The sequence below is a fragment of the Bos grunniens genome, chromosome 5, assembly GCF_055505025.1.
Source record: "Bos grunniens cultivar Pamir isolate PY7600 chromosome 5, Bosgru_T2T1.0, whole genome shotgun sequence".
In the NCBI taxonomy this organism is placed as follows: domain Eukaryota; kingdom Metazoa; phylum Chordata; class Mammalia; order Artiodactyla; family Bovidae; genus Bos; species Bos grunniens.
The window spans coordinates 27,823,764-27,846,621 of NC_141169.1; the positions used below are offsets into that span (position 1 = coordinate 27,823,764).

Consider the following 22,858-nt stretch of genomic DNA (forward strand, 5'->3'; position numbering starts at 1 on the left):
AGAGGTTCCTGTCCTTGTCACTGTTGTGACTCAGAGGTTATGTGGAGCAGGGGGCTATGATTCTTCCTTTTGGAGAGTGGGTGGGCTGCAGCGCAGAGCAGGCATCAATGAGCTGAGGGATTAGATTCGGTTTTAGGAGAATTTCCAAACTTTCAGGATAGATTGAGAGAGGGGTCTTCACTCTCTGAGTCCCCGCTCCTAATCCTGCTTTCATTACTGTCATCCATCTATAAAAGCTTCCCAGACTAAACCTCTCTTTTCCCATCCCCCAGTCCTGACAACTAATGGCACTCCGGGTTCTGGTCTTATTTCTTGGGTTGTGTTTGTCTGCGGGTGGGACCACTTCCTCTATCACAGGGTTATTCAGCTTTTTGGGACCATGATCCCTGGTAAGAAATGCATTTTATATCACAGTTCTGTATATATTTATACAGACATAATGCACACTGCGGAGAAGGCAATGGCAACCCACTCCAGCACGCTTGCCTGGAAAATCCCACGGACAGAGGAGCCTGGTAGGCTGCAGTCCATGGGGTCACGAAGAGTCAGACACGACTGAGTGACTTCACTTTCACTCTTCACTTTCATGCATTGGAGAAGGAAATGGCAACCCACTCCAGTGTTCTTGCCTGGAGAATGCCAGGGGCGGTGGAGCCTGGTGGGCTGCCGTCTCTGGGGTCTCACAGAGTCCGACACGACTGAAGTGACTTAGCAGTAGCAATGCACACTGAACACAATTTTATGGTGATACACTCTGATATGCTGGTTGACATCCATTAAATTAATTTCACAACCTACTAGCGAACTGTAACTTGCAGTTGTTTTTTTTTTTTTTGGTTGCCCTAGGTCTTCACTGGAGTGTGTGGGTTTCTCTAGTTGTGGTTGGTGGGCTTCTCTTGTCATGGGACATGGGCTTGAGAGAGCATGGGCTCAGTAGTTGTGGTGCCCAGGCTTAGTTGCATGTGGGATCTTAGTTCCCTGTTCAGTTCAGTTCAGTTGCTCAGTCATGTCTGACTCTGCGACCCCATGCCCTGCAGCACACCAGGCTTCCCTGTCCATCACCAACTCCCGGATCTTGCTCAAACTCATGTCCATTGAGTTGGTGATGCCATCCAACCATATCATCCTGACCAGGGATTGAATCTGCATCCCCTGCATTGGAAGGTGGATTCTTAATCTCTGGACCACCAGGGAAGTCCTGTAACTTGCAGTTTTGAAAATACTATTCTCTCAGGCTGATGTCTGAAAGCAAGGAGACCAAACCAGTCCATCCTAAAGGAAATCAACCCTGAATATTGATTGGAAGGACTGAGGCTGAAGCTGAAGCTCCAATACTTTGGCCACCTGATGTGAAGAGCTGACCTGTTGGAAGAGGCCCTGATGCTTCGAAAGATTAAGAGCAGGAAGAGAAGGGGGCAACAAAGGATGAGATGGTTGGATGGTATCACCGACTCAATGGACAATGAGTTAGAGCAAATTCGGGGAGATAGTGAAGGCTTCAGTCCATGGGATTGCAAAGAGTTGGACACAACTTAGTGACTGAACAGAAACAGGCTGAAGTTCCTCGGGGATGGAGGCAGAAGATTCAACCCCCTCCCTAGGGCTTATTGCTTCAGATGGCCATTAGAGGGATGCTGGTGAGAGGGGCTGAGGAGGGGCAGGGAGCTGGTCCAGGTAAATCCCCACCTTCATCTCCCAGTCTAGGAGTTCCTACTGGGCCCTGGACCTTGTTTTCCCAGGGTTGTAGGAATCCTGGGACCTTTCCCCTAGAAGTTGCCTCATGGGCCTTTCACCCTCGGGTGTTGGGAGGCTGTCCTTAGTAACATGCCTCATAAATATTTGCCAAATCAGGAGCAGTTGCTAGAAGCAGGACACCCAACTGGCTGAACCTGATTGGGTCTGAGTGGCAGGGACTGCGTGCTGGGCCCTGATGGGCAAGTCTGGACTCAACTCGTGTTTTCTGATCTGTACTCTTCCGCTTCCCTCTCTGCCCAGCCCTCTTTCCTCTCCAGATACCGTCAGCTTGCTCCTAAAGGGGTGTTAGTGGCTCCCACAGTCTGGGACAAGTCGTGCTCCACAGAAGGGCTTCCACCTTCCTCACCCTTGGCCAGTGTCGTGCAGGAGCCAGTTTGTGCAAACTTGAGAGAGCTAATTGTGTTCACTTCTTCCCAGCTCTGCAGTCAGTGACATAACACTGGTAGTTTGAAATCAGCCATGGTGGTGGCGTTTATACCCTAGAAAATGATGGCAAACACTACAAAACAGAGATGTGTTCTCACAACCCTGCACACAGCCAGCTGTAATCCTGCAGCACCCGCTGTTCAGTGGAGCTCAGCCAGTCCCCTCCCCAGCTCCTCTCCCCGGCTCCTGGCAGAGGGGAGGTTCTCTGTTGACTAGGGAAACATGTGCACAGGCCTATTCTCAGTGGAGGCTGTGGCCTTCCTGAGAAGACTACAGGATCCTTAGAAGAGCTGGGTTCTTCTCCTGGCTGGACATATTCCTCTCTTTGGGATCTCTTGGGTAGTTGCTTTTGTTTCTGTGTCTGTGAATAAGAACAATACCCAGTTTTCAGACTGTGGTGAAGACTAGACAAGGTTAAGTTTCTACAGGGCCTGGTACAGCGATTGGCACTCAGAGGGTCTGCAATAAAATTTATTTTGTAATATAATTAATTTTTAAATTATAGTTGATTTACAATGTTGTGCTAGTTTCAGATGTAAAACATGGTGATTCAGTTATGCACACACACGCGTATATATGTATATATATTTATTTTCCTTTATAGATATTACAAAATGTTAATATATTTCCCTGTGTTATACAGTAGGTCCTTGTTGATTATTTTATTTATTCTAATTAATTAATTATAGTTGGAAGATAATAACTTTACACTATCATGATGGTGTTTTGCCATACATCAACATGAATCAGCCACTCTATTTTATATCTAGTAGTGTGGAGAAGGAAATGGCAACCCACTCCAGCATTCTTGCCTAGAGAATCCCGTGGACAGAGGAGCCTCGTGGGCTGCTGTCCATAGGGTCGTAGAGAGTTGGACACGACTGAAGCGACTGAGCATGTGTGCATGCATTGGAGAAGGAAATGGCAACCCATTCCAGTATTCTTGCCTGGAGAATCCCAGGGACGGGGGAGCCTGGTGGGCTGCTGTCTATGGGGTCACACAGAGTCGGACACAACTGAAGCGACTTAGCAGCAGCAGCAGTGTATATCTGTTAATCTCAAACTCCTAATTTATCCCTTCCCCCCCATTCCCCTTTGGTAACCACTGGTTTGTTTTCTATGTCTGTGGGATTCTGTTTTGTAAATAAATTCATTTGTAACTTTTTTTAGAAAAAAGATTCCATGTGTAAGAGATATCTCATGGTATTTTCTTTCTCTGTTTGGCTTACTTCACTGAGTATGACAGTCTCTATGTCCACCCATGTTATTGCAAATTCTTTTTTATGGCTGAGTAATATTCCATTTTACATCTGTATCAGATTTTCTTCATCCATTGCTTTGTCGCTGGACCTTTAGTTTGCTTCCATGTCTTGGCCATTGTAAATAGTGCTGCAAGGAACACTTGGACGCCTCAATGGAATTTTAAAAACATGAGCATGTTATAGTTGGAAAATGGCGATCACTTCAAAGTCAGAGTTTGGTGTTGTCCCTCCTCACTCCCACCCTCAACCAGGAACTTGGAGACACACATTTAAATTCTGAGCTCCCGGGAAAGCTTAGAAAATTGCTCCTTTCCACATTCTTGGGAATGTGCTCCCTGTGGGTTTGGGGGCTCACTACCTGGGCACAGAGGGCCCACAGAGGCAGTAGCTTGGCTCACCTTGGGGGCACCCTTCCCTGTCACAGTAAGCCCACCGCTGGGTGGGCATCCCCTTCCTTCATCAGCAGTGCAGTGAGGAGGGCAGGGGCTACTCACCCCAGCCCAGCAGGCAGGAGGGTGCCAGGGCAGAGCAGGCTGGTGTGAGGGTGCTCTCTCTGGCCTAGGGGAGTGTGAAGGGCAGGCCTTTCATCTCCCTGCTCCCCTCCTGCCCCGACAGGCCAGGAGAGCTCTCAGCTGTCTTGCAGGTGAGATAGAAATCAGCCACTACCGTGGGTGCTGCTCCTCCCTCCCTCACTGGCTTTAGGAAACTTTGAATAGGGTTGAGGTTGACCTGTGTTCTGTGTAAACCACATCAGGCAGAAGAATGTTTTACATTGTAATAGTTAGGTCTTATGTGAATATGAATTAGCAAAAGATTAGAACTAGCACACAAAAGCTACATTTATGGATATTATGGTTTAGGGTCAGGATAAGAAAGAGGTGAATCCATTTAAATTCTATTTTAAGAATATATTAAGGACATACCAGTATGTCTGGCATTACACAATGGCATGATGTTGGAGGTTGAGTGTGAGTGCCTGATGTTTGGGAGACTTGGGAGATTCTGGTTTAGAATTTGGTATGTATTTCTCAGTTGCAAAGGCTGAGCTGAGGGAGGGGTCCATGGTGCCTAGATTGAGGAAGTCATGGGCTGTCTGTTGTCAGGAAAGGGAGACTGACTAAAGGCAGGCACAAGACGTTTGAACCTTTCTGGTCCAGCTCCGCTCAAACAGGATGGGACAGGAAACAACCCCTTTGTTGACTCTCGAAAGCCAGGAAGACCCGAATGGGTGTGGGTAGCCGTGCCTCACCTTGACCCCAGGCGATGACTTCTGTTTTTTGGGGATATGCCCAAAATAAGCACACCTGCTTTTTCAAGAAGATGCCAGAACCACAGAATTGTACCTGCATCTATAGTGGTATCTCCAGCACTTATTGCATTTTCAGTTCAGTTCAGTTCAGTCACTCAGTCGTGTCCGACTCTGTGACCCCATGGACTGCAGCTCGCCAGGCCTCCCTGTCCATCACCAACTCCTGGAGTTTACCCAAACTCACGTCCATTGTGTCGGTGATGCCATCCAACCATCTCATCCTCTGTCGTCCCCTTCTCCTCCTGCCCCCAATCTTTCCAGAATCAGGGTCTTTTCAAATGTGTCAGCTCTTCGCACCAGGTGGCCAAAGTATTGGAGTTTCAGCTTCAAAATCAGTTCTTCCAGTGAACACCCAGGACTGATCTCCTTTAGGATGGACTGGTTGGATATCCTTGCAATGCAAGGGACTTTTACTGGTCCTCAAAATATATTCCCCACGTCTTCCCTACTCCCCTTCCAGACTGCAGACACCTTGAAGGCAAGAACTTTCATTAAATTTTGTTTACCTTGGCTGGCATAGTGTCTGGCACCAGCTAGTGTTTCATTAGTGTTGATCAGGGATGAATGTGGAGGACTGAGTTTCACTTTTGGATCTGCTGTGTGATCTTAGGCAAGTCATTCTACCTGTCTGGACTTTAGTTGGTTGAGGTGTCCTTCAACATGGACATTCCTAGGTCTCCTAGAGGAGTGCAGTGAGGTTGTTAATGGCAGATTCTGGAGTCCACTGTGTGTGTGCGTGCTCAGTCACTTCGCTCATATCTGACTCTGCAACTATATGGACTGTAGCCCACCAGGTTCCTCTGTTCATGGGATTGTCCAGGCAAGAATACTGGAATGGGTTGCTGTTGCTTCGTCCAAGGGATCTTCCCGACCCAGGGATGGAATCGGAGTCTCCTGCATCTCCTGTATATTGCAGGCAGAGTCTTTACTGCTGAGCCACTGGGGAAGCCCCGGAGTCTGTCTACCTTTGTTCAAATTTTGGCTCCATTCCTACTAGCTGTGTGGCCTTGGGAAAATTATTTTTTCTCTCTGTGCCTCCCTTTATAAGGTGGTGATAATCCTAATACCTACTTCATAGGGTTGGGTTGTTAGGATCGCATGGCTGCTCTATGTAAATGGCTTAGATAAAGGACAGCTGGGTAGATTCCCAAACAGCTGAGCATAGAGCTACAGCTGACTTGTAGCTCTATGGGGATCTGTGAAGGAGCATGCTAGAAGGAGGGAACAGCAAGTGCAAAGGCTCTGAGGCAAGAGTGTTCCTGGCATGTTTCTGAAAAAATTAGGGGATAAACTAGGCTAGGTCTTTTTCATGCCCTGTACTTTCCCCAAAAGACATACACTGAGAGGATGTAAAATGGCAGAGGAAGGGTTTCTAGTGGCATGCCACAAGGCTCTGTCCTTGTTTTCCTTCAAGACAAAAGAAGAATCCCTCACTACCATAACAACACGTCTACTTGCACCCCAGGGCAGTCTCTTTCAGATTTTCCTCCCTCTTTTGCATTCATATGTGTATTCTCCATCGCATTGTATAACTGTACATTCTTTTCAGACGGGAATGGGGCCTTATCCATCTTATGTCTTCTGTATCATTTAGCTCAGTGCTCAGCCCACAGCAGGAGCTCAATAACACACACACACACACACACACACACCACACTTGTGCAATACACACACTCACACACATGCACACACACGCACACACATGACTATGTTTGCTTGCTCCCAACCTTGTCAGGGAGTGAGGTGCTTTGGAGAACAGAATTGAGAGTTACAAGGATATCCAGAGGTTGAAAGATGAAGGAGATCCACAAGATGAAATTGAATGGGGAGCCATTTATTTAACAAGTGTTTACTGAGCACCTACTGTATTAGGCAGAGTTCTAAGTGCAGAGGATATAGAAGTCAGCAAAGAGACCAAATCCTCGTGTTCATGGAATGGTATTCTAGAGCAGGAAGACTGACAAACAAAATGAGTAAGTGAAATATATGGCATGTTAGAAAGTGCCAAGTGCTGAGCGGAAGCAGATAGAGCTGGGAAGCGGGTAAGAAGTGTCAGTGCATGTTTACAATAGCCAGGACATGGAAGCAACCTAGATGTCCATCAGCAGATGAATGGATAAGAAAGCTGTGGTACATATACACAATGGAGTATTACTCAGCCATTAAAAAGAATACATGTGAATCAGTTCTAATGAGGTGGATGAAACTGGAACCTATTATACAGAGTGAAGTAAGCCAGAAAGAAAAACACCAATACAGTATACTAATGCATATATATGGAATTTAGAAAGATGGTAATGATAACCCTGTATGTGAGACAGCAAAAGAGAGACAGATATATAGAACAGTCTTTTGGACTCTGTGGGAGAGGGAGAGGGGGATGATTTGGGAGAATGGCATTGAAACATGTATAATATCATATATGAAACGAATCGCCAGTCCAAGTTCGATGCAGGATACTGGATGCTTGGGGCTGGTGCACTGGGATGACCCAGAGGGATGGAACGGGGAGGGAGGAGGGAGGAGGGTTTGGGATGGGGAGCACGTGTACACCCATGGCGGATTCATGTTGACGTATGGCAAAACCAATACAATATTGTAAAGTAATTAGCCTCCAATTAAAATAAATAAATTTATATTAAAAAAAGAAAGTAGCAGTGAAAAATAATAAAGAAGAGGCAAACCTTCAAAGTAATATTTCCACCTTGCTTTGCATTTGATTGTCTTAATTGTCATAACTCAATCCTTGAAATGCTACATAAATGACACAATGCTTTTAGCCAAGACTTTTCCTCTTTTTTACAGAATCATTATTACCTTCACCTGAGATCAGGAGATTCTGAATTTCTATGGGATTCACTGTATTTTAAGTTGCCTAAATATAAAAGTAAACAGATTTCCCTCGTTGAATTTTAACTGCATCTTGTATGAACTAAAATGTTGAATTTGTTTGTTCTCTTTTTCTCTTTTTAACAACCTGAAGACAACTTTGTGAATGATAATGCTAGATACTGTTAGAACATCTGAATGAGAATCTCAAAATAACTTTTTTCTAATAAAGTTGTTGCTACTCAGAAAAAAAAAAAAAGAAGTGTCAGTGCAACTCGGTGTTTCAGTTTTGCAGCCAGAGACGGTGACTTGTAGCTCTACGGGGTTCTGTGAAGGAGCATTCTAGAAAGAGGGAACAGCAAGGGCAAAGGCTCTGAGGCAGGGGTGTTCCTGGCATGTTCGAGAAAAAATTAGGGGATAAACTAGGTTAGGACTCTTTCATGCCCTGTACTTTTCTCTTCTTATCATAATTGCAATTAAATACATGTTTAATTGCCTGTTCAATGTCTCTTTCTCTACTGGACTCTAAGTTTTCTTAGTGTGGGGGCCGGGCCTTGTTCTCTGCTTAATTCCTAACTCTCAGCATAGGTCCTGGCACACAGGAGGTGCTTAATCATAATTTGTCGAGTCAATAAGTAAATGTGGGGACTTCCTTGGTGGTCCAGTGGTTAAGAATGCAGGGGTTGCGGGTTCAATCCCTGGTCAGGGAGCAAAGATCCCCCAAGTCTCAGGGCAACTATGCCTGTGGGCCACAACTAGAGAAGCCCAAGCACTGCACTGAGAAGCCCTTGTGCTGCAACAAGGATTCAGCGCAGCCAAGATTAAAAAAATAAGTTCAATGTGAATAAATGGCTATTGGGTAAAAGCCTCCACTGCACAAGCAGAACAGGCTTGAGTGCAATTAAAGGGAAAGAGGTTGAGGAGTTGTAGCTGCAGCCAGAGGTGAACTCAGGGTGTAGCAGTAAGAAAAGGGGCCGCTGGGGAGTGGAGAATACAAGTAGCTGCCCTGGCTGGGTATCCTTGAAGGCAGGACTGGGGTAGGCAGGGATTGTAGAGCTTGAGGTGTGGTTGAGGCTGGTTGACTTGGAGCACGAGATTTAACCCAATGGGTAAAACCCCCTGGAACTGTCGCACGCTGGGTTTAAGGTGAAGTCCACGATTTGAGCCGTTTGCACTTTGCTGCCCTGGAAGTGGCCCTTTGTGTGCCTTTGTGTGTAACTCTTGGGCTTCCCAGGTGGTGCTAGTGGGAAAGAACCCACCTGCCAACGCAGGTTAGACAGAAGACTTGCAGGTTCAGTCCCTGCATCGGGAAGATGCCCTGGAGGAGGGCACGGCAACCCACTCCAGGATTCTTGCCTGCAGAATCCCCATGGACAGAGGAGTCTGGCAGGCTACAGTCCATGGGGTCGCAAAGAGTCGGACATGATTGAAGTGACTTGAGCACGTGTGTACCACTTAGCCTCTGAGGGGCCTAGTATTCAAATCTCCAAATCATTTTGTCATTCTCTCCATCATGGCATGACTTTTTTTTTAATTGAGGAAAACGTGTTATAGTAGTGTTTGAGAATTTAAGGGGATTCAAGAAGGTCCCTAGGTATAACTGTCACGGGTAAGAAGTCATCTCTTAGGCAAGTGCTTTGAATGACTAGTGTAAGCCAGACCCTGAGCTGGATGGAGGGGTGGACAAGGCAGACACAGTGGAGTCATGATCAAAGGTCTGTTTATGGGCTGTTCCTGGGTCAGTGGTCTGAGCTGGGTGGGGGCTCAGGCTCCAACCTGATCAGCTGTGTGGGTGGCCTTGAGCAAGTTGCTCAAACCAGAGTGATGGGTCAAAGTAGGCTTAGGGGTCATCTGGTGCAATCTCTTAGATTACTCAAGGTTGCACAGTCTCTGCACCTACCCTAAACCCTATGGGGCCTCAGAGTCCTTAAGTGAAAAACAAGGGCATTGGACCAGAGGACCTTGAAGCTCTCTGGCTTTAATACTCTCTCACGTGCTCAGTCGCTTCAGGCATGTCTGACTCTTTGTGACCCCATGGACTATAGCAGGCCAGGCCCCTCTGTCCATGGATTTTCCAGGCAAGTATACAGGAGTCGGTTGCCATGCCCTCTTCCAGGGGATCTTCCCAATGAAGGATCGAACCCTCATCTCCTGAGGTTCCTGCATTGCAGGTGGATTCTGTAGTGCTGAGCCACTGGGGAAGCCCTTCTAATACTCTGAAACATTACAAATATGGGGAAGTTTCAAGTGTGACCTCTGCCCTTCACCCTCAGTACTGGTGGGGAGGGAGTGGTTGAATCCAGCCCGCAGAGATCTTTCTCCAGAATGTTTGTGGGAGGAATGTGCCTCTGTGGAGTGGTCCCAGGGGGCAGGGTTTGGAGGTGGGTCCTCAGTGGGATTCAGTCCATTCCCCAGATTCTCTTTCTAGACTCCGAGTCCAGCCGCACTGCCTGCTCTCTACTCAGTGTGCCTGAATGGCTTCTTGGATCGTTTTCCTTCCTTCTCTTTCTCACCTGAGTCCTCACTCCCTCGATTGCCTTTGTTTTCCCCAGAGGAGGCCCGGCCTCTTCCTCCCCTTGAGGTCATCTGTCATTCAGTTTCCTTCCGGGTTGTCTGCTGGATGGGGCTATAGGGGAAGTAGGAAGGGACTTTTAATCCTCTAGAGGGAGGGGAGACACGCTCACCGTTGTCTGGTACCAGGGGTGGAGCGTCTACGGGATTGTTTGCATTGCTAGGACTGACTTCCTCATAGCACATCTCTTGCCTGTTCGTTATTCTGAGTCTCTGCACTGGCTTTGAGTTGCATTATCAAAGACCCCAGTACCCCAGCTTCAGGGTGCATCAGGCTCTAAGAAATGGTGGGAGGAAGAGGGAGAAATAGTCCGCCCATCATGGAAAGTAGACATTTTGGAAATTTCTGAAAATCAGAGCAGCCAGCCCTCCCTGCCCGCAGTGGGAGGGCAACAGGGGAGGCAGCTGAATGCTGCCTGGTTCCTCCACCAGGTGGGAGAATCACTGAGTGATGAACCCTGGGGCTCCTCCAGTTAGCAGACTCACAGGGCAGGGATTGAATCTATCTGGCGGCTGCCCCAAAGCTCCTATGTTTGTTCCCAGGCCCCAGGGGAAGGCTGTTTCTAAATGTACATTTTATTTTAGAGCCTGGGAGCTCTGATGAGTAACGTGACAAATGCAGTGCGAGACCCAGGTTGCTGGGCCTGGTGCTGTGCGTTTGTGGAAGGGACACGGGCTGGGCTTAGGAATGCTTTATCTGCTGCCATCCCAGGTAGAGAGGCCTGGTTTGAGTAGGGTGGCGCCTTGTCGATGATTACTGGGTTGGGCAAGAGGAGGGACTTGGATACCCTGTTTTTCTGTTTCATTTCCAAATCTTGCAGTGTTTTTGAGCCAACGATGACAGTAACACCTCTATTAACCTCCTGGCTTCTCCTGTGCTGCAAAGAGCCTTCCTTCTCCTACTCTTGTACGTGAATCCTCCTTTGAGAAGCTGTGCTCCCCTGTCCAGCATCTGCAGGGCAGTCAAGTGCTCCATTTGAACCCCCTCCATCTTCTTCTCCCCTTGAACGTGCCTCCCTTCTTACCCGTCTCCTCCTCCAGGAAGCCTTCCTTGAATGACCCTCAGTGACTTTGCTCAGGGCCCTCTCTCCCCATCCTCCAGCACTGAAGTCCCAGTCTCTGGCTGCTTCCTGGTCTTCAGAATGTGCCCACACTTCCTGTAGCCTGGGAGCTCAGAGGGCAGGCTCTGGCTCTCTTCCTTGGGCTCTGCACGTACCAGGCATCTATTCCCAGGCGTGTCAGAAGAGGTCAGCTGGAGCCAGTGACAGACACAGTCAGGCCAAGAGCATCTTGCTCTCCAAGGCCCAGCCCAGGCACGGGAGGGGATAAAAGTCTCGTGCCGGGCCTCAGGGCAGGAACTTGCTCTTGACAATCTTTTGCAGCCCTGAGACCTTCAGTCACTGCCATGTCTCTCTCTCCCTGCCGGGCCCGGAGGGGCTTCAGCGCTCGCTCAGCCTGTTCTGCCCAATCGGTGGGCCGAGGCAGGGCTGGCTTCAGCAGCAGGAGCCTCAGTTCCTTTGGGGGTTGCCGAGGAGGCTCTCGTGGAAGGACCTGGGGTTCGTGGGGAAGGCTAGGGGTGCGGCTTGGGGAGGGGAGTGGTGGGCCTGGGCTTTCCCTGTGCCCTCCGGGAGGCATCCAGCAAGTAACCATCAACCAGAGTCTTCTGATCCCACCGAAGATTGAGATCGACCCCCAGTTCCAGGTGGTTCGGACTCAGGAGACCCAACAGATTAGAGTCCTCAACAACCAGTTTGCTTCTTTCATTGACAAGGTAAGGGTCCGCTCAGCTAAGCCCCTGTCTCTGTGCCTGCCTCCGAGGAACTGTTTTCGATGGACTTGGGAATGGGGCAGTCTAGCCTCCTACTCCTTTTCTGATCACTTCTACAGCAAGGAAGTCCCTCTTGTGGTCTAACTGGAGTCTCTCTGGTTATGCTGAGGCTATGTTTAATTGGTGTTTTGAAATTCCCTTTATAGAAATGTCATTATAATTCATTGAGTGTGTGGGCAAATATTTATCAAAGGCCTCAAAGGCTCCAGGCTGGCCAGAGGGTTGCTCAGGCTGGAGAGTTGTCCCGGAGGCTGTGCCCAGGCAGGCAGCCTGGCAGGAGCCTCAGGAACTCTCTGCTTGTGCGGCAGGTGCGGTTCCTGGAGCAGCAGAACAAGGTCCTGGAGACCAAGTGGCACTTGCTGCAGCAGCAGGGGTTGAGTGACAGACCCCAGGGCCTGGAGTCTTTCTTCGAGGCCTATCTGGTCCGGCTCAGGACACAGCTGGAGCAGCTGCAGAGGGAACGAGGGTCTCTGGACGCCGAGCTGAAGTCCTGCCAGGGCCAGGAGGAGGAGTATAAAGCTAAGTATGTGAACCACAGCATCCCCATGGGGCCTGGTGGCAGCTGGGAGGGCTTGAATCAGGCTGTCTGCTGGAAGCTGTCCTTCCTCTGAGCTCCCGGAATCACAGGATAGGCCTCCCCTCTGGGCCCTCTGCATCCCTACTCTCTCTGATTCTCAGGGGGCCCCATCTGCTGCAGGTAAGAGGCCCCCCAGCCCCTGATATCCAGGACTGGAGAGCCTCGATTCTAGCAGGCCCTGACTATGAGGGCCACGTTTCTGGTCAAGGTGGGGAGGGGCTTATTTAAAGAATGTTCCTGTGGGTTTTTTTCTTGAGAAATTCCTGTTGAGCAGGCTGTGGGCTAAAGTGACTCAGATATCCTCTGGTCTCAGAGGGAGAAGGGAATGCACTTAGTGGGACCACCCCTGGGCCTGTGCATGATTCACGGCTGGCTGCAGTCTGGGTTCCCCACGAGGTCACCTGGTGGCACGGGGAGAGCCCTGAAGCCACAGAGGCTCAGGTTTGGTGACTGTGAGCAAGGAAAGCTGTGTGGCCTTGAGCAAAGAATCTCACCTTTCCCAGCTTCAGTTTCCATATCTGTAGATGGGGATAATGCCTTTCTTGTGTTCCAGAGCCACTGGGAGGTTGGCTCCAGGGCCCAGGGGGAGGGTCCTAGAAAGACTGGGGCCAGGAGACCTGGATTTTAGATCTGCATGGGCCACCTAATTATCTATAACCTGGGCACATCTTATAATCTCTCTGATAAAATCCAAAATGCCTGCTTCAGATGATGATTGTGAGTGGTAAGTGAGAAGTGTTTGAAAGTGCCTTCCAGACGTGAAGCTAAGTGACCCGATGTCATAGTGGACCTGGGCCGAGAGAGTGAAGAGGGACATAGGACGTGACAAACCTTCCTGATGGAAGACTAGAGGTGCAGCCTGGTGGAGGGTCCTGCTTTGGAGCATCTAAAGCAGAGTGACCTTCTCTTGGAGACTGTGCTTGGAGAGAGTCCTGGGCTCTGATGCCAGCACCCTGGGCAGCGTCTTTCTGTGCTTACTTGGCAGATATGAGCATGAGGCCAACAGGCGTGCCACGCTGGAGAATGACTTCGTGGTCCTCAAAAAGGTGAGTGGGTTCAACTGCTCTACCTGAATCCTTTTTTTTTTTTAAATTTATTTATTAAACTGGACTGGGTCTTAATTGCGGCATGGGGGATATTTAGCTGTGGCAGGCAAACTCTTAGTTGCGGCATGTGGAATCTAGTTCCCTCATCAGGGATTGAACCCCAGCCCCCCGCTTTGGGAGCATGGAGTCTTAGCCACTGAACCACCAGGGAAGTCCCTCTACTTGAATCCTGAGCCATTCATTGTGCACAGAATCTGGGCTGCGAGAGCCGTGTGTGTGTGTGTGGGGGGGGCGGATTCTCACGCACGACATGCTGACACATGTCTACAGGGACCCTGTGGGGAAGTGGAACATACACACAGATACAGGGACCCTTGGAGAGATCTGATTGAGGGACTATGGGATGAGCTCTGGGAGTCACTGTGGGAGAGGGTGGGGAGGGAGTGGAAGAAGCCGAACTGGTTGGGATGAATTAGGGAAGGCTTCCTGAAGGCGATGTGGGTCAGTGTCAGACAAAAGAGAGAGCAGGGCAAGGCGAGGCTGAAAGAGGAAGGAATGGAAGCCAGAGAGGGCCATGGGGGTGTGTGTGCTGGGCAGTGTGTGAACACAACTCCTGGGTCAGAGTGGGACCCCCAAAGAGGGAGTGGGGGTACATTGTTTTTGTCTTTCTGTCCCTAGGATGCAGACGGGGTTCTCCTGAGCAAAATGGAGATGGAAAGCAAGGTGGAGGATCTGAAAGAGTACATCTGCTTCCTGAAGCATCTCTATGAAGAAGTGAGGATTCTCCAGGGGCAGAAGTGATGGTCTGCCTAGGGCAGGCAGGATGAGGGAGGGGACAGCACAGGCAGGCTCCCTGTGGCCACAGCATAGTGGGAGTGGCCGGGAGGTGAAGCCTGCTTAGGGTGCCTTAAACACTGGTCATTCAGTCCTGTGACAATTACTGAGAATGTACCAGGTGAATTGCTAGGTATTGAGAATATACCCGTGAATGACAAGACAAAAATCACGAGGCTGGGAGATAATAAACACAATAAGCAGTAGGCCTGGTAAATAAGTAAATTACAAAGCATGTTAGAAAGTGATAAATGCTATGGAAAAAGGAAAACCAGAGCAGGGAGAGGAGGATTGGGAACGTGGAGGGGTAGGGCAGGTGGCAGTTCCAAATAGAGCGGTCAGATGGCCTTATTTAGAAGATGAAATTGGAGTAAAGATCTGACAGAGGTGAGGAAGTTAGCCACATGGTGAGGGTGGTGCGAGGGATTCCAGGCAGAGGGAGCCAGGAGCCTACTGGTCTTTAAGGAAATGCAAGGAGGAAGAGGGAGGGGATGTGATAGGAGGTCAGGGAGTGATGTGGGCCAGGTGATGTGGGGCCCTGAGGACATGTTCCTTTGACGTCCAGGAGTCCTCGGACTGCCCTCACTTCCAGATAAGGGGACAGGGCATGCTCAGTGGCAGCCGGCATGGATGAGGGCTGCCTCTGAAGGAGGGGGCAGGAAGTCAGGCACTCTGCCCACTTTCCCCAGGGCTCCAAGGGGAAGGGGAGCCGGGAAGCCATGGGACACTGAGTCAGTCCTGCCCGCAGGAGCTGGGCCAGCTGCAGACCCAGGCCAGTGACATGTCCGTGGTGTTGTCCATGGACAACAACCGCTGCCTGGACTTCAGAGACCTCATTGCCGAGGTCCGAGCCCGGTACGAGGAGATCACCCGGACCAGCAAAGCTGAAGCCGAGACGCTGTACCAGACCAAGGTGCCGGGACTGGGGGGCTAGCACTGAGCTGGGAAAGACTGGGTCTCCCTGCCTGCCCCCGTGGGGCAGTTGTCCACCTCAGTCTGGCTGAGGCAGTTCTGATAACCTGTCTGGAGCACCAGGGCTGGGTGGGTACCATGTTCCCCCTCTCCGGGAGGGAGGCAATGCAGGGAAACCATGGGAGATGAGCCTGGAGTTCCACAACCTCATCCCACCATGTCCTGGTCTCAGCGTTTCACCTGCATTCCGGATGAGGATGTGAGGAGGCAGAGAGCCGGGGCCATGGTCAAAGGTGAGGGTCAAAGGTCAAAGGTGGGGTGCTGTCCACTGACGGTGCCACCTCTGTACCCCTCCAGTACCGGGAACTTCAGGCATGTGCCCAGCTTCATGGGAACAGCATGAAGGAGACCAAAGTCCAGATCACTCAGCTGCAACAGACAATTAAGAAGCTGCAGAGTCAGATTGAGACCGTCAAGAGTCAGGTAAGGGTCCTGAGCCCCCAAGCCCTCTGTCTTACCACCTTTGTGCAGGCATCACTGTGGGGTTGGTGTGAAACTTTGATAACTTGTTGGAGCTTTGTATAATTTGGGGTTGAGAGCACTTTGAGCCCCATGTCAGAGGTGTTCGGCTCTCCTCCAGGGGATTCTAGATGCACGGGCTCCGCACTGCCAACCCCGGCATAGCCTTCTCACTGCATTCCATGCCCACATGCGCTTGGTGCTTTTGGCTCCTAGGGGAGAGGGTTAATTCATCTCTTTTCTAATCATTTCTTTTGGCACTTACTCCTCAAGTCCAGCAAGGACTCTAAGGCCGTGCACTGAATTTTCTGGTCCCCCTGTTGGGGAGGGAGAGAACCAGGATCTCAGGGAGCAGGGGACATGGGCAGGATGGTGAGGTGCTGAGGCCCCCTTAGGGTTGGGTGATGCTGCGGATGGGAGGAGTGGGGAGAGGTAGGAGGAAGGATGTCAAGGGCAGGGAGGTGGTTTCCTGCCCCTCTTGGAGACCTTACTTCCAGATGTGAGGATTACAGATTCTTAAGTTTTCAAGTGTCTTTGCTCTCACTTTCCCCAAGCCCAAAGAATCGCTCTTTTGGGATCAACAGAGGGTTGAGAGCTGAGACCAGTCAGAGGGTTTCCTCAAGCACTTCAGCCTGATTCCAAAGTCATGTGTGGCCCGTGCACATGTGAGCAGGGCACAGATCTTGGAGAAAGTTCTTGGAGTACAGATCATTCAAAGGCCATACTCAGTCTCTAGACGTCCTGACCTGCTCTCCTTTGAAGTGCAAGGCAGGACCTGAGGTGAAGGTGACCAGGTCCTATTACTCAATTTGCTGCCCCTTTGTTTTGCCCATCATTTTGGACTTTTTGCTTTAGAAGCTTGGGGATTCTCTGGGGTGTCTGATAAGATACAGATTCCTGGGCCTCCCACTGGCAACAGGGAATCAGAGTCTCTAAGCGTGGAGCCCAGAAACCTGCTTTCTCAACAAAGCTCACCCAGGTAATGATGAAGCGCATGGAGTCTGAGCCCAGTGGCGAGCGCTTAGGAGAGTCACTATGTGCCCAAGTCTGGGAACCACAGTCCTCCCGTACAGAAAGGTGTCTTTCCTGGGAGAATCCCTCTTGGGGACCCACGCCCTATTACTCCTCCCTTTCATGCACAAGCCTGATGAACAGAGACTAAAGTAAGAGCAGTGGACTGGACCTCAGATGTCCTGGGTTAGGTTCCAGCTCCACCTCTCACCTCCTTTTCAGGGCTCAGTTTCTTCATCAGGAGAAGGGAGACATTGTCCCCATCCATGGGGTGCTTTGTGGAAAATGAATAATGAGAGCCTTTAGGGAATGCCTTCCTTCCTGACCCGAATGTGAGGGTAAATCAGCTAGATGGCTGATTAGACAGGGATGCAGTCTTTCCTCTAGGAGTTTTCTATCGGATTGGAGAGGTGAACACAGAGAAAGTGTTTTTCAAATTGAGGCCCATAGTTTGATAGACTCTGACAACATCGGGACAAAGTATTTGAAATGGGGCTGTTCTAAAAAACACATGTATAATGACCCATCCAGGACAGGAGGAGCTGTAAGTACTCTGGGAGAGAGAAACTATTTAAGGGATGGTGCTGAGGATTAAGGCTAGGGGAAGAAATACAGCAAATCACTGGGGAAAGTGGCAAAGGAGATGGATACATTTCCTGTGGCTGCTGTGACAAAGTATTACAAACTTGATAGTTTGAAAGAACAGAAAACTGTTCTGTCTGGTCCAGAGGCTAAAGTCTGAACTCGGGTGTCAGCAGCTGTGCCCTCTGAAGGAGCTGGGGGAATCCTTCTTGGTATCTGGTGGCTCCAGGAATTCCTTGTCTGGTGGCTGCCTCACTCTCATCTCTGCCTCCATCTATTTCAGTGTTTGTATCCCCTCATCTTTTTCTTGGACATTGGTCACTGGATTTAGGGCTCACCCTGAATACAGTATGATAGCATCTTGAGATCCTTAACTCATTACATCTGCAAAGACCGTATCTTTCCAAATAAGGTCATGTTCTGAAGTTCTTGGTGGACATGACATTTTTGAGGACACTACTTAACCCGCTCTAGGACTTAAAGAAGCAGAAGAAGGAACCCTTCCTTTTAGAACGAGAAGAGCTGGGAGTGGCCAAGAATAATTTTGGGCTCATGAAATTATGGTCCATCTCAGCTTTTAAGTTATAGTAGGTACTCTGGGGGCCTGTGCCATGCTGATAGTCACTTTCTCCCTTATCTCCACGCTTTGCTAGAATGCCAGCCTGCAGGTCGCCATTGCTGATGCTGAGCAGCGTGGGGAACTGGCCCTCAAGGATGCTCAGACCAAGCTGGCCGAGCTGGAGGCTGCCCTGAGAACCGCCAAGCAGGACATCGCGCGGCTGCTGCATGACTACCAGGAGCTGATGAGTGTAAAGCTGTCCCTGGATATAGAGATTGCCACCTACCGCCGGCTGCTGGAGGGCGAAGAGTGCAGGTGAGGGGCTGGTGAGGGTCCCGGGGATGTGTGATAGGTGGGGGTGGGGGATACCAGACCAACACAGGATACTGAGAGATTTCTCCACACTCTGAACTGCTGAGGGCCACCCGTTCTGCTGGGAGGGATTTAAAATTGGGGGATTTTATCTGCTCAGAGGGTGCTGCTCCAAGAGGCTGAAAAACACCCCGGGACACATTCTCTGCAGCCTTTCTTAGTGTTTCTTCCTCTTGTCTTTTCTCCCCTAGGATGTCTGGGGAATGCGCCAGCCAGGTCACTATCTGTGAGTATCAGGGGACTTTGGGAGAGGGGTTCCCATGGGGAATTGAGGACTCTGCTGTGACCCTGGCCCTTTTCTCAGCAGCTGTTGGGGGAGGCAGCACCGTCGTGTCTGGAGGAGCAGATGGTGGCCTGGCGGGCACTTGTGAACTTGGAGGTGTGAAAGGCAGCTTTGGGTCTAGGTGCTCCAGCGTCGTGAAGGGAGGCTCCAGCATCATGAAGGGAGGCTCCAGCGTTGTGATCGGTGGCTCCAGCATCATCCTGGGCTCTGAGCAGGGCCACGCTGTGGGCTCTGGCTCTGTGTCCGGCTCTTCCTCCAGCTCCACCAGCCACACTATTCTGAAGAAGACGGTTGAGTCAAGTCTGAAAACGTCTGTCACATACTGAGAGGCCCAGAGGCCACCTACTCACCCCCACTTTCCTGAGCCCTCTCAGGCCTTCTCATCCTCATCATTCCTGCTTCTGTGCTGCCGACTCTACGTCCACTGCACACAGCCTGAGCCAGCCACAGGGGACTCTGCAGAAGTCAGCAGGTCCTGCCTGCTTGCTGTTCTGAATGCTCGTCCGGGCTAGCCTTGCTCTGCGTACTAATTTGCATCTTACTTGTCTGCTGCCAGCCCCAACCAAGGAGCACAGTGCCCAGCCTCAGCCCACCAGCCAGCCTCGTCCTCCCCTCTCTCTGCAGCCTTCGACCGAGCTGGAAAAACTCCTGATTGGGCTTGGCCAGATTGCCTCTCCATCCCAAGGGAGAGGCTCGAGGCCCACTGACCAGAACCTGAGGGCTGGAACCACGGGCCACACCTTTGCCCTCTTCACCTGCCTCTGGGCCACCATTTCTGTATTTCTGTCCATTTATTTTCTGTGAAATAAAGCAGCACCCAGTTATCCCTGCAATGGGTCTTCCTTTCTTGCTCCCTCCTGCTTCCCCACTCCTTCTCTCCCATAAATTTTTTTGAGTGTCAGGGCTAGGGTTGCTCTGGTGAGTAAGATCAGCCCTGTCATGCTCTCCTAATGTGTCTCTCTTACCACTTCTGTCTCCAGTATAACCCCTCGCATTCATGAGAGCCAGACCTTCCTTCTTGGAGCCCTTGGTTTCCAGGGACAGAGCGAGGTTTGGTCCATAAGTCATGTTTGACTCTTGCAACCCCATGGACTGTAGCCTGCCAGGCTCCTCTGTCCATGGGATTTTCCAGGCAAGAATACTGGGGTGGGTTGCCATTTCCTTGTAACTGGCCTTTTACAGCTAATTCACATACCTGGGGTTGGGAGATCAGGATTTGTGCTGAGGTTCTTTTGTGTCCTCTTGCTTCTTCCAGCTTCCTCCCAGTGATGTGCTGGTTCTAGCTCTACCCAGAGGGATAAGCTTGGGTCTTGTTATCTCACTTCCATCTCTTACCTCAGAACTTTAACCTGCCACTTCTCCTGGGCAGGTTAATTCAGTACCGATGCTAAGCCACAGCCTTATACATGTGTTCCAAGGGCATTTAGAGGACAGGCTGCAAGGCAGAGACCAAAGTTCCTTTTGGCAATGTGCAGCTTCTCTGCCACTTCTTCCAGCAATTCTGCTCTGCCCCAGGCTTGCATAGCTCACCTCCCACACGCCCACCCCGCAAAACAAAAACTATGCAGGTACTCAGCTCACTCTCCTCAGAAGGCGATTTATGGAGTATCTACATTGTTTGAGTAAGTCCTGTGGGCATCTCACACTTAAGGGATTCCTTCCAAACCTCCACTATGCTCCCTGTATGCCCTGCATCTCCTCCATCCCCACTGATGTTTTAGTAGCTCTCATAGCTTGCTCCCTAGTTAATTGCCTACAGTAGGCTCTATTCCCAACCAAGGACAGCTCCATTCACCCCCGTTCTTCCTTCTTCCCAAGATTGTGCCCATTTTTCTCTCCCTTGGAAACCTTCCCTAATTCTCCATGTCAGAATGCACCAGACACTTCCTGGCACAGCCTGTTGTGATTCTTGACTCTGTTTCTATATGGTTCTGGTCTGGAACCCAGTTTCCATATTAGTCTGAGACCTCTGGGACCTCTGGGTGATCTGCACCCTGGGTGGGGATCAGCAGCTCAGCTTGTGTCTGGGGTTTGTTGGGGACTTGGGACTGAAACTATGCCCATTTCTCCTTCTTCTTGGTGTTCATCCTGTCTCTGGGCCTGTCTGAACATGACATTGGAAACTTCTCCCTCCCTCTTTTTCAGGGAGCTCTGCAGGAAACCGGGAGTGTGGGCATCAGAACCAGGTTCTAGGAGGGTGGGAGAGTCACCTTTTCATCCCCCATCTACCCATAGGCTCCTACACGTCTTCTTTCCTTTTCCTCCTCTCTACCCAGCCAGCTCCCAATTCCATGGCCTGAGCTGCAGGTTCAGTTCAGTTCAGTTCAGTCACTCAGTCATGTCCAGCTCTTTGCGACCCCATGGACTACAGCACACCAGGGCTCCCTGTCTATTACCAACTCTACTCAGTCATGTCCAGCTCTTTTCGACCCCATGGACTACAGCACACCAGGCCTCCCTGTCTATTACCAACTCTCAGAGTTTACCCAAACTCATGTCCATTGAGTCGGTGATGCCATCCAACCATCTCATCCTCTGTTGCCCCTTCTCCTCCTGCCTTCAGTCTTTCCCAGCATCAGGGTCTAGGTCATACCATTGTTCTCTGCTTTAAGGGGAGGTGAGCCCTTTTCTCAGACCCATAGGTTCTCTCCATCAAAAGTATCTAAGAAGGAGCTTTCCAGCCTTTGCCTTCTGTGAGAGAGACATTAGTGGGTGAGCACATAGTCCTAGAGCTAGACTTCTTGGGCTTGAATCCCGGCTCTGCCCTTTGCTGCTGATGTGACCAGTTCCTTGACCTCTCCTCTCCATGCTTTAGTTACCTCACCTGTGAAAAGACATTCGTGACACTAATACTCAGCTCAAAGGGCTACGGGGGCATGGGAACATTTAGGGTCCTAGAGGGAAATCAATGTACTCAAGATGGTTCAGCTAAATGAACTTTAATGAAAGGAATCCTCACAGAGGTGTGGGTGTGGCTAAGGACACAAACATGGGATGGAAAGTCCAGAGGTGGTTAATGGTGGGAAACCATTGCCACTCCCATCACTCCCCACTTGCCCTTCTGGCAGGAGTGGCCAAACTCTGATTTGTCCAGGGCACAGAGGTTTTCTGGGGTGTGGGATTTTCAGTGCTAAAGGAGGATGTTCAAGCATATTAGTTGCTCAGTCATGTTTGGTTCTTTGTGACACCATGGGCTATAGCCCTCCAGGCTTCTCTGTCCATGGAGATTCTCCAGGCAAGAATACTGGAGTGGGTTGCCATTCCCTTCTGCAGGGAAACTTCCCAACCCAGGGGTTGAACTGGGGTCTCCTGCATTGCAGGCAAATTCTTTACCATCTGAGCCACCAGGGAAGGGGCTAAAGTGGGATAGTCCCAGGAAAATCAGGAGGGGATGGTGGCTCTGTATAGAGCTGAAGAGATGAGAGAAAGAGTGGATGACTGACTGGGTGATAGAGATGTAGGAATAGGTGGAAGCTGTAAGCATGGAGGAAGGCAGCCACCCCTAGAGCAGGAAGGAAGTACCTCCCATGTCTCCCAGATCTCCTGCTAATGTCCCCCCTCCTTGGCTAACCCCCACCTCTGGAAGCCAGAGAGCCAGGGAGTGGCCTGCAGGGATCAGGGAGGTTGGGGAATCAATCAGAGCAGAAAGGATGCATATGGAGAATCCCCAGTGTGGGGACTGGATGTTTTTGTTTCGAAGGTGTTTTTGTATCGAAGGTATCTGCCCTGTAGTGAGTGCTTAGTAAATGCTGACTATAATAATTGTTCCTATTAGATGAGAAAACCCTGCCCTGGATGGGGCTCCTCAAGGGCAGTGACTGTTTTCTTCACCTCTGCATCTTTCCTATCGTTCAGCCCATGTTGGGTGCCAGGTTGATGCCATCGGCTGTCTTGCCTCATCCCTTTTATATCAGCAGCAGCATTCTGTCCCCTCTGCTCCTGTGTCCTGTGCAGGGATGGGCCCTGGACAGGAGAGGGTCTCTAAAGATGGAGGCCCTTGGTTCAAGCAGCAGAGGTGGGGAGGGAGCCACGCCTCCTCGGCTATGGATGAAAGGTCTGAATTTGGGTGTCCTGTATAAAGATGAGCGGAGAGCCAGACTGGAGAAGGCGGAGTGGCTCCCACGCTGTCTGGGCTGGGGCTGGTGAGACTGTCTCTGATAGTAACTGTGGGCTTCCTCCGTGG

At 50.3% G+C, this 22,858-nt stretch overlaps 1 protein-coding gene across 2 annotated transcripts; it reads left to right on the plus strand.

The window, feature by feature from the left end:
• The first annotated feature begins 11,505 nt into the window (after window positions 1-11,505).
• Window positions 11,506-19,508, plus strand: KRT78 (keratin 78). Of its 2 annotated transcripts, none has more exons than XM_086399334.1 (9): window positions 11,506-11,923; window positions 12,289-12,503; window positions 13,543-13,603; window positions 14,282-14,377; window positions 15,186-15,350; window positions 15,707-15,832; window positions 18,115-18,335; window positions 18,584-18,618; window positions 18,697-19,508. In XM_086399334.1, the coding sequence occupies exons 1-9, from the start codon at window positions 11,558-11,560 to the stop codon at window positions 18,999-19,001; spliced, it is 1,590 nt and encodes a 529-aa protein (XP_086255460.1). In that variant the 5' UTR covers window positions 11,506-11,557; the 3' UTR covers window positions 19,002-19,508. The 2 variants fall into 2 exon arrangements, with proteins under 2 accessions (XP_086255460.1, XP_086255461.1); XM_086399335.1 differs by having other exon boundaries at window positions 18,700-19,508.
• Window positions 19,509-22,858: the final 3,350 nt, after the last annotated feature.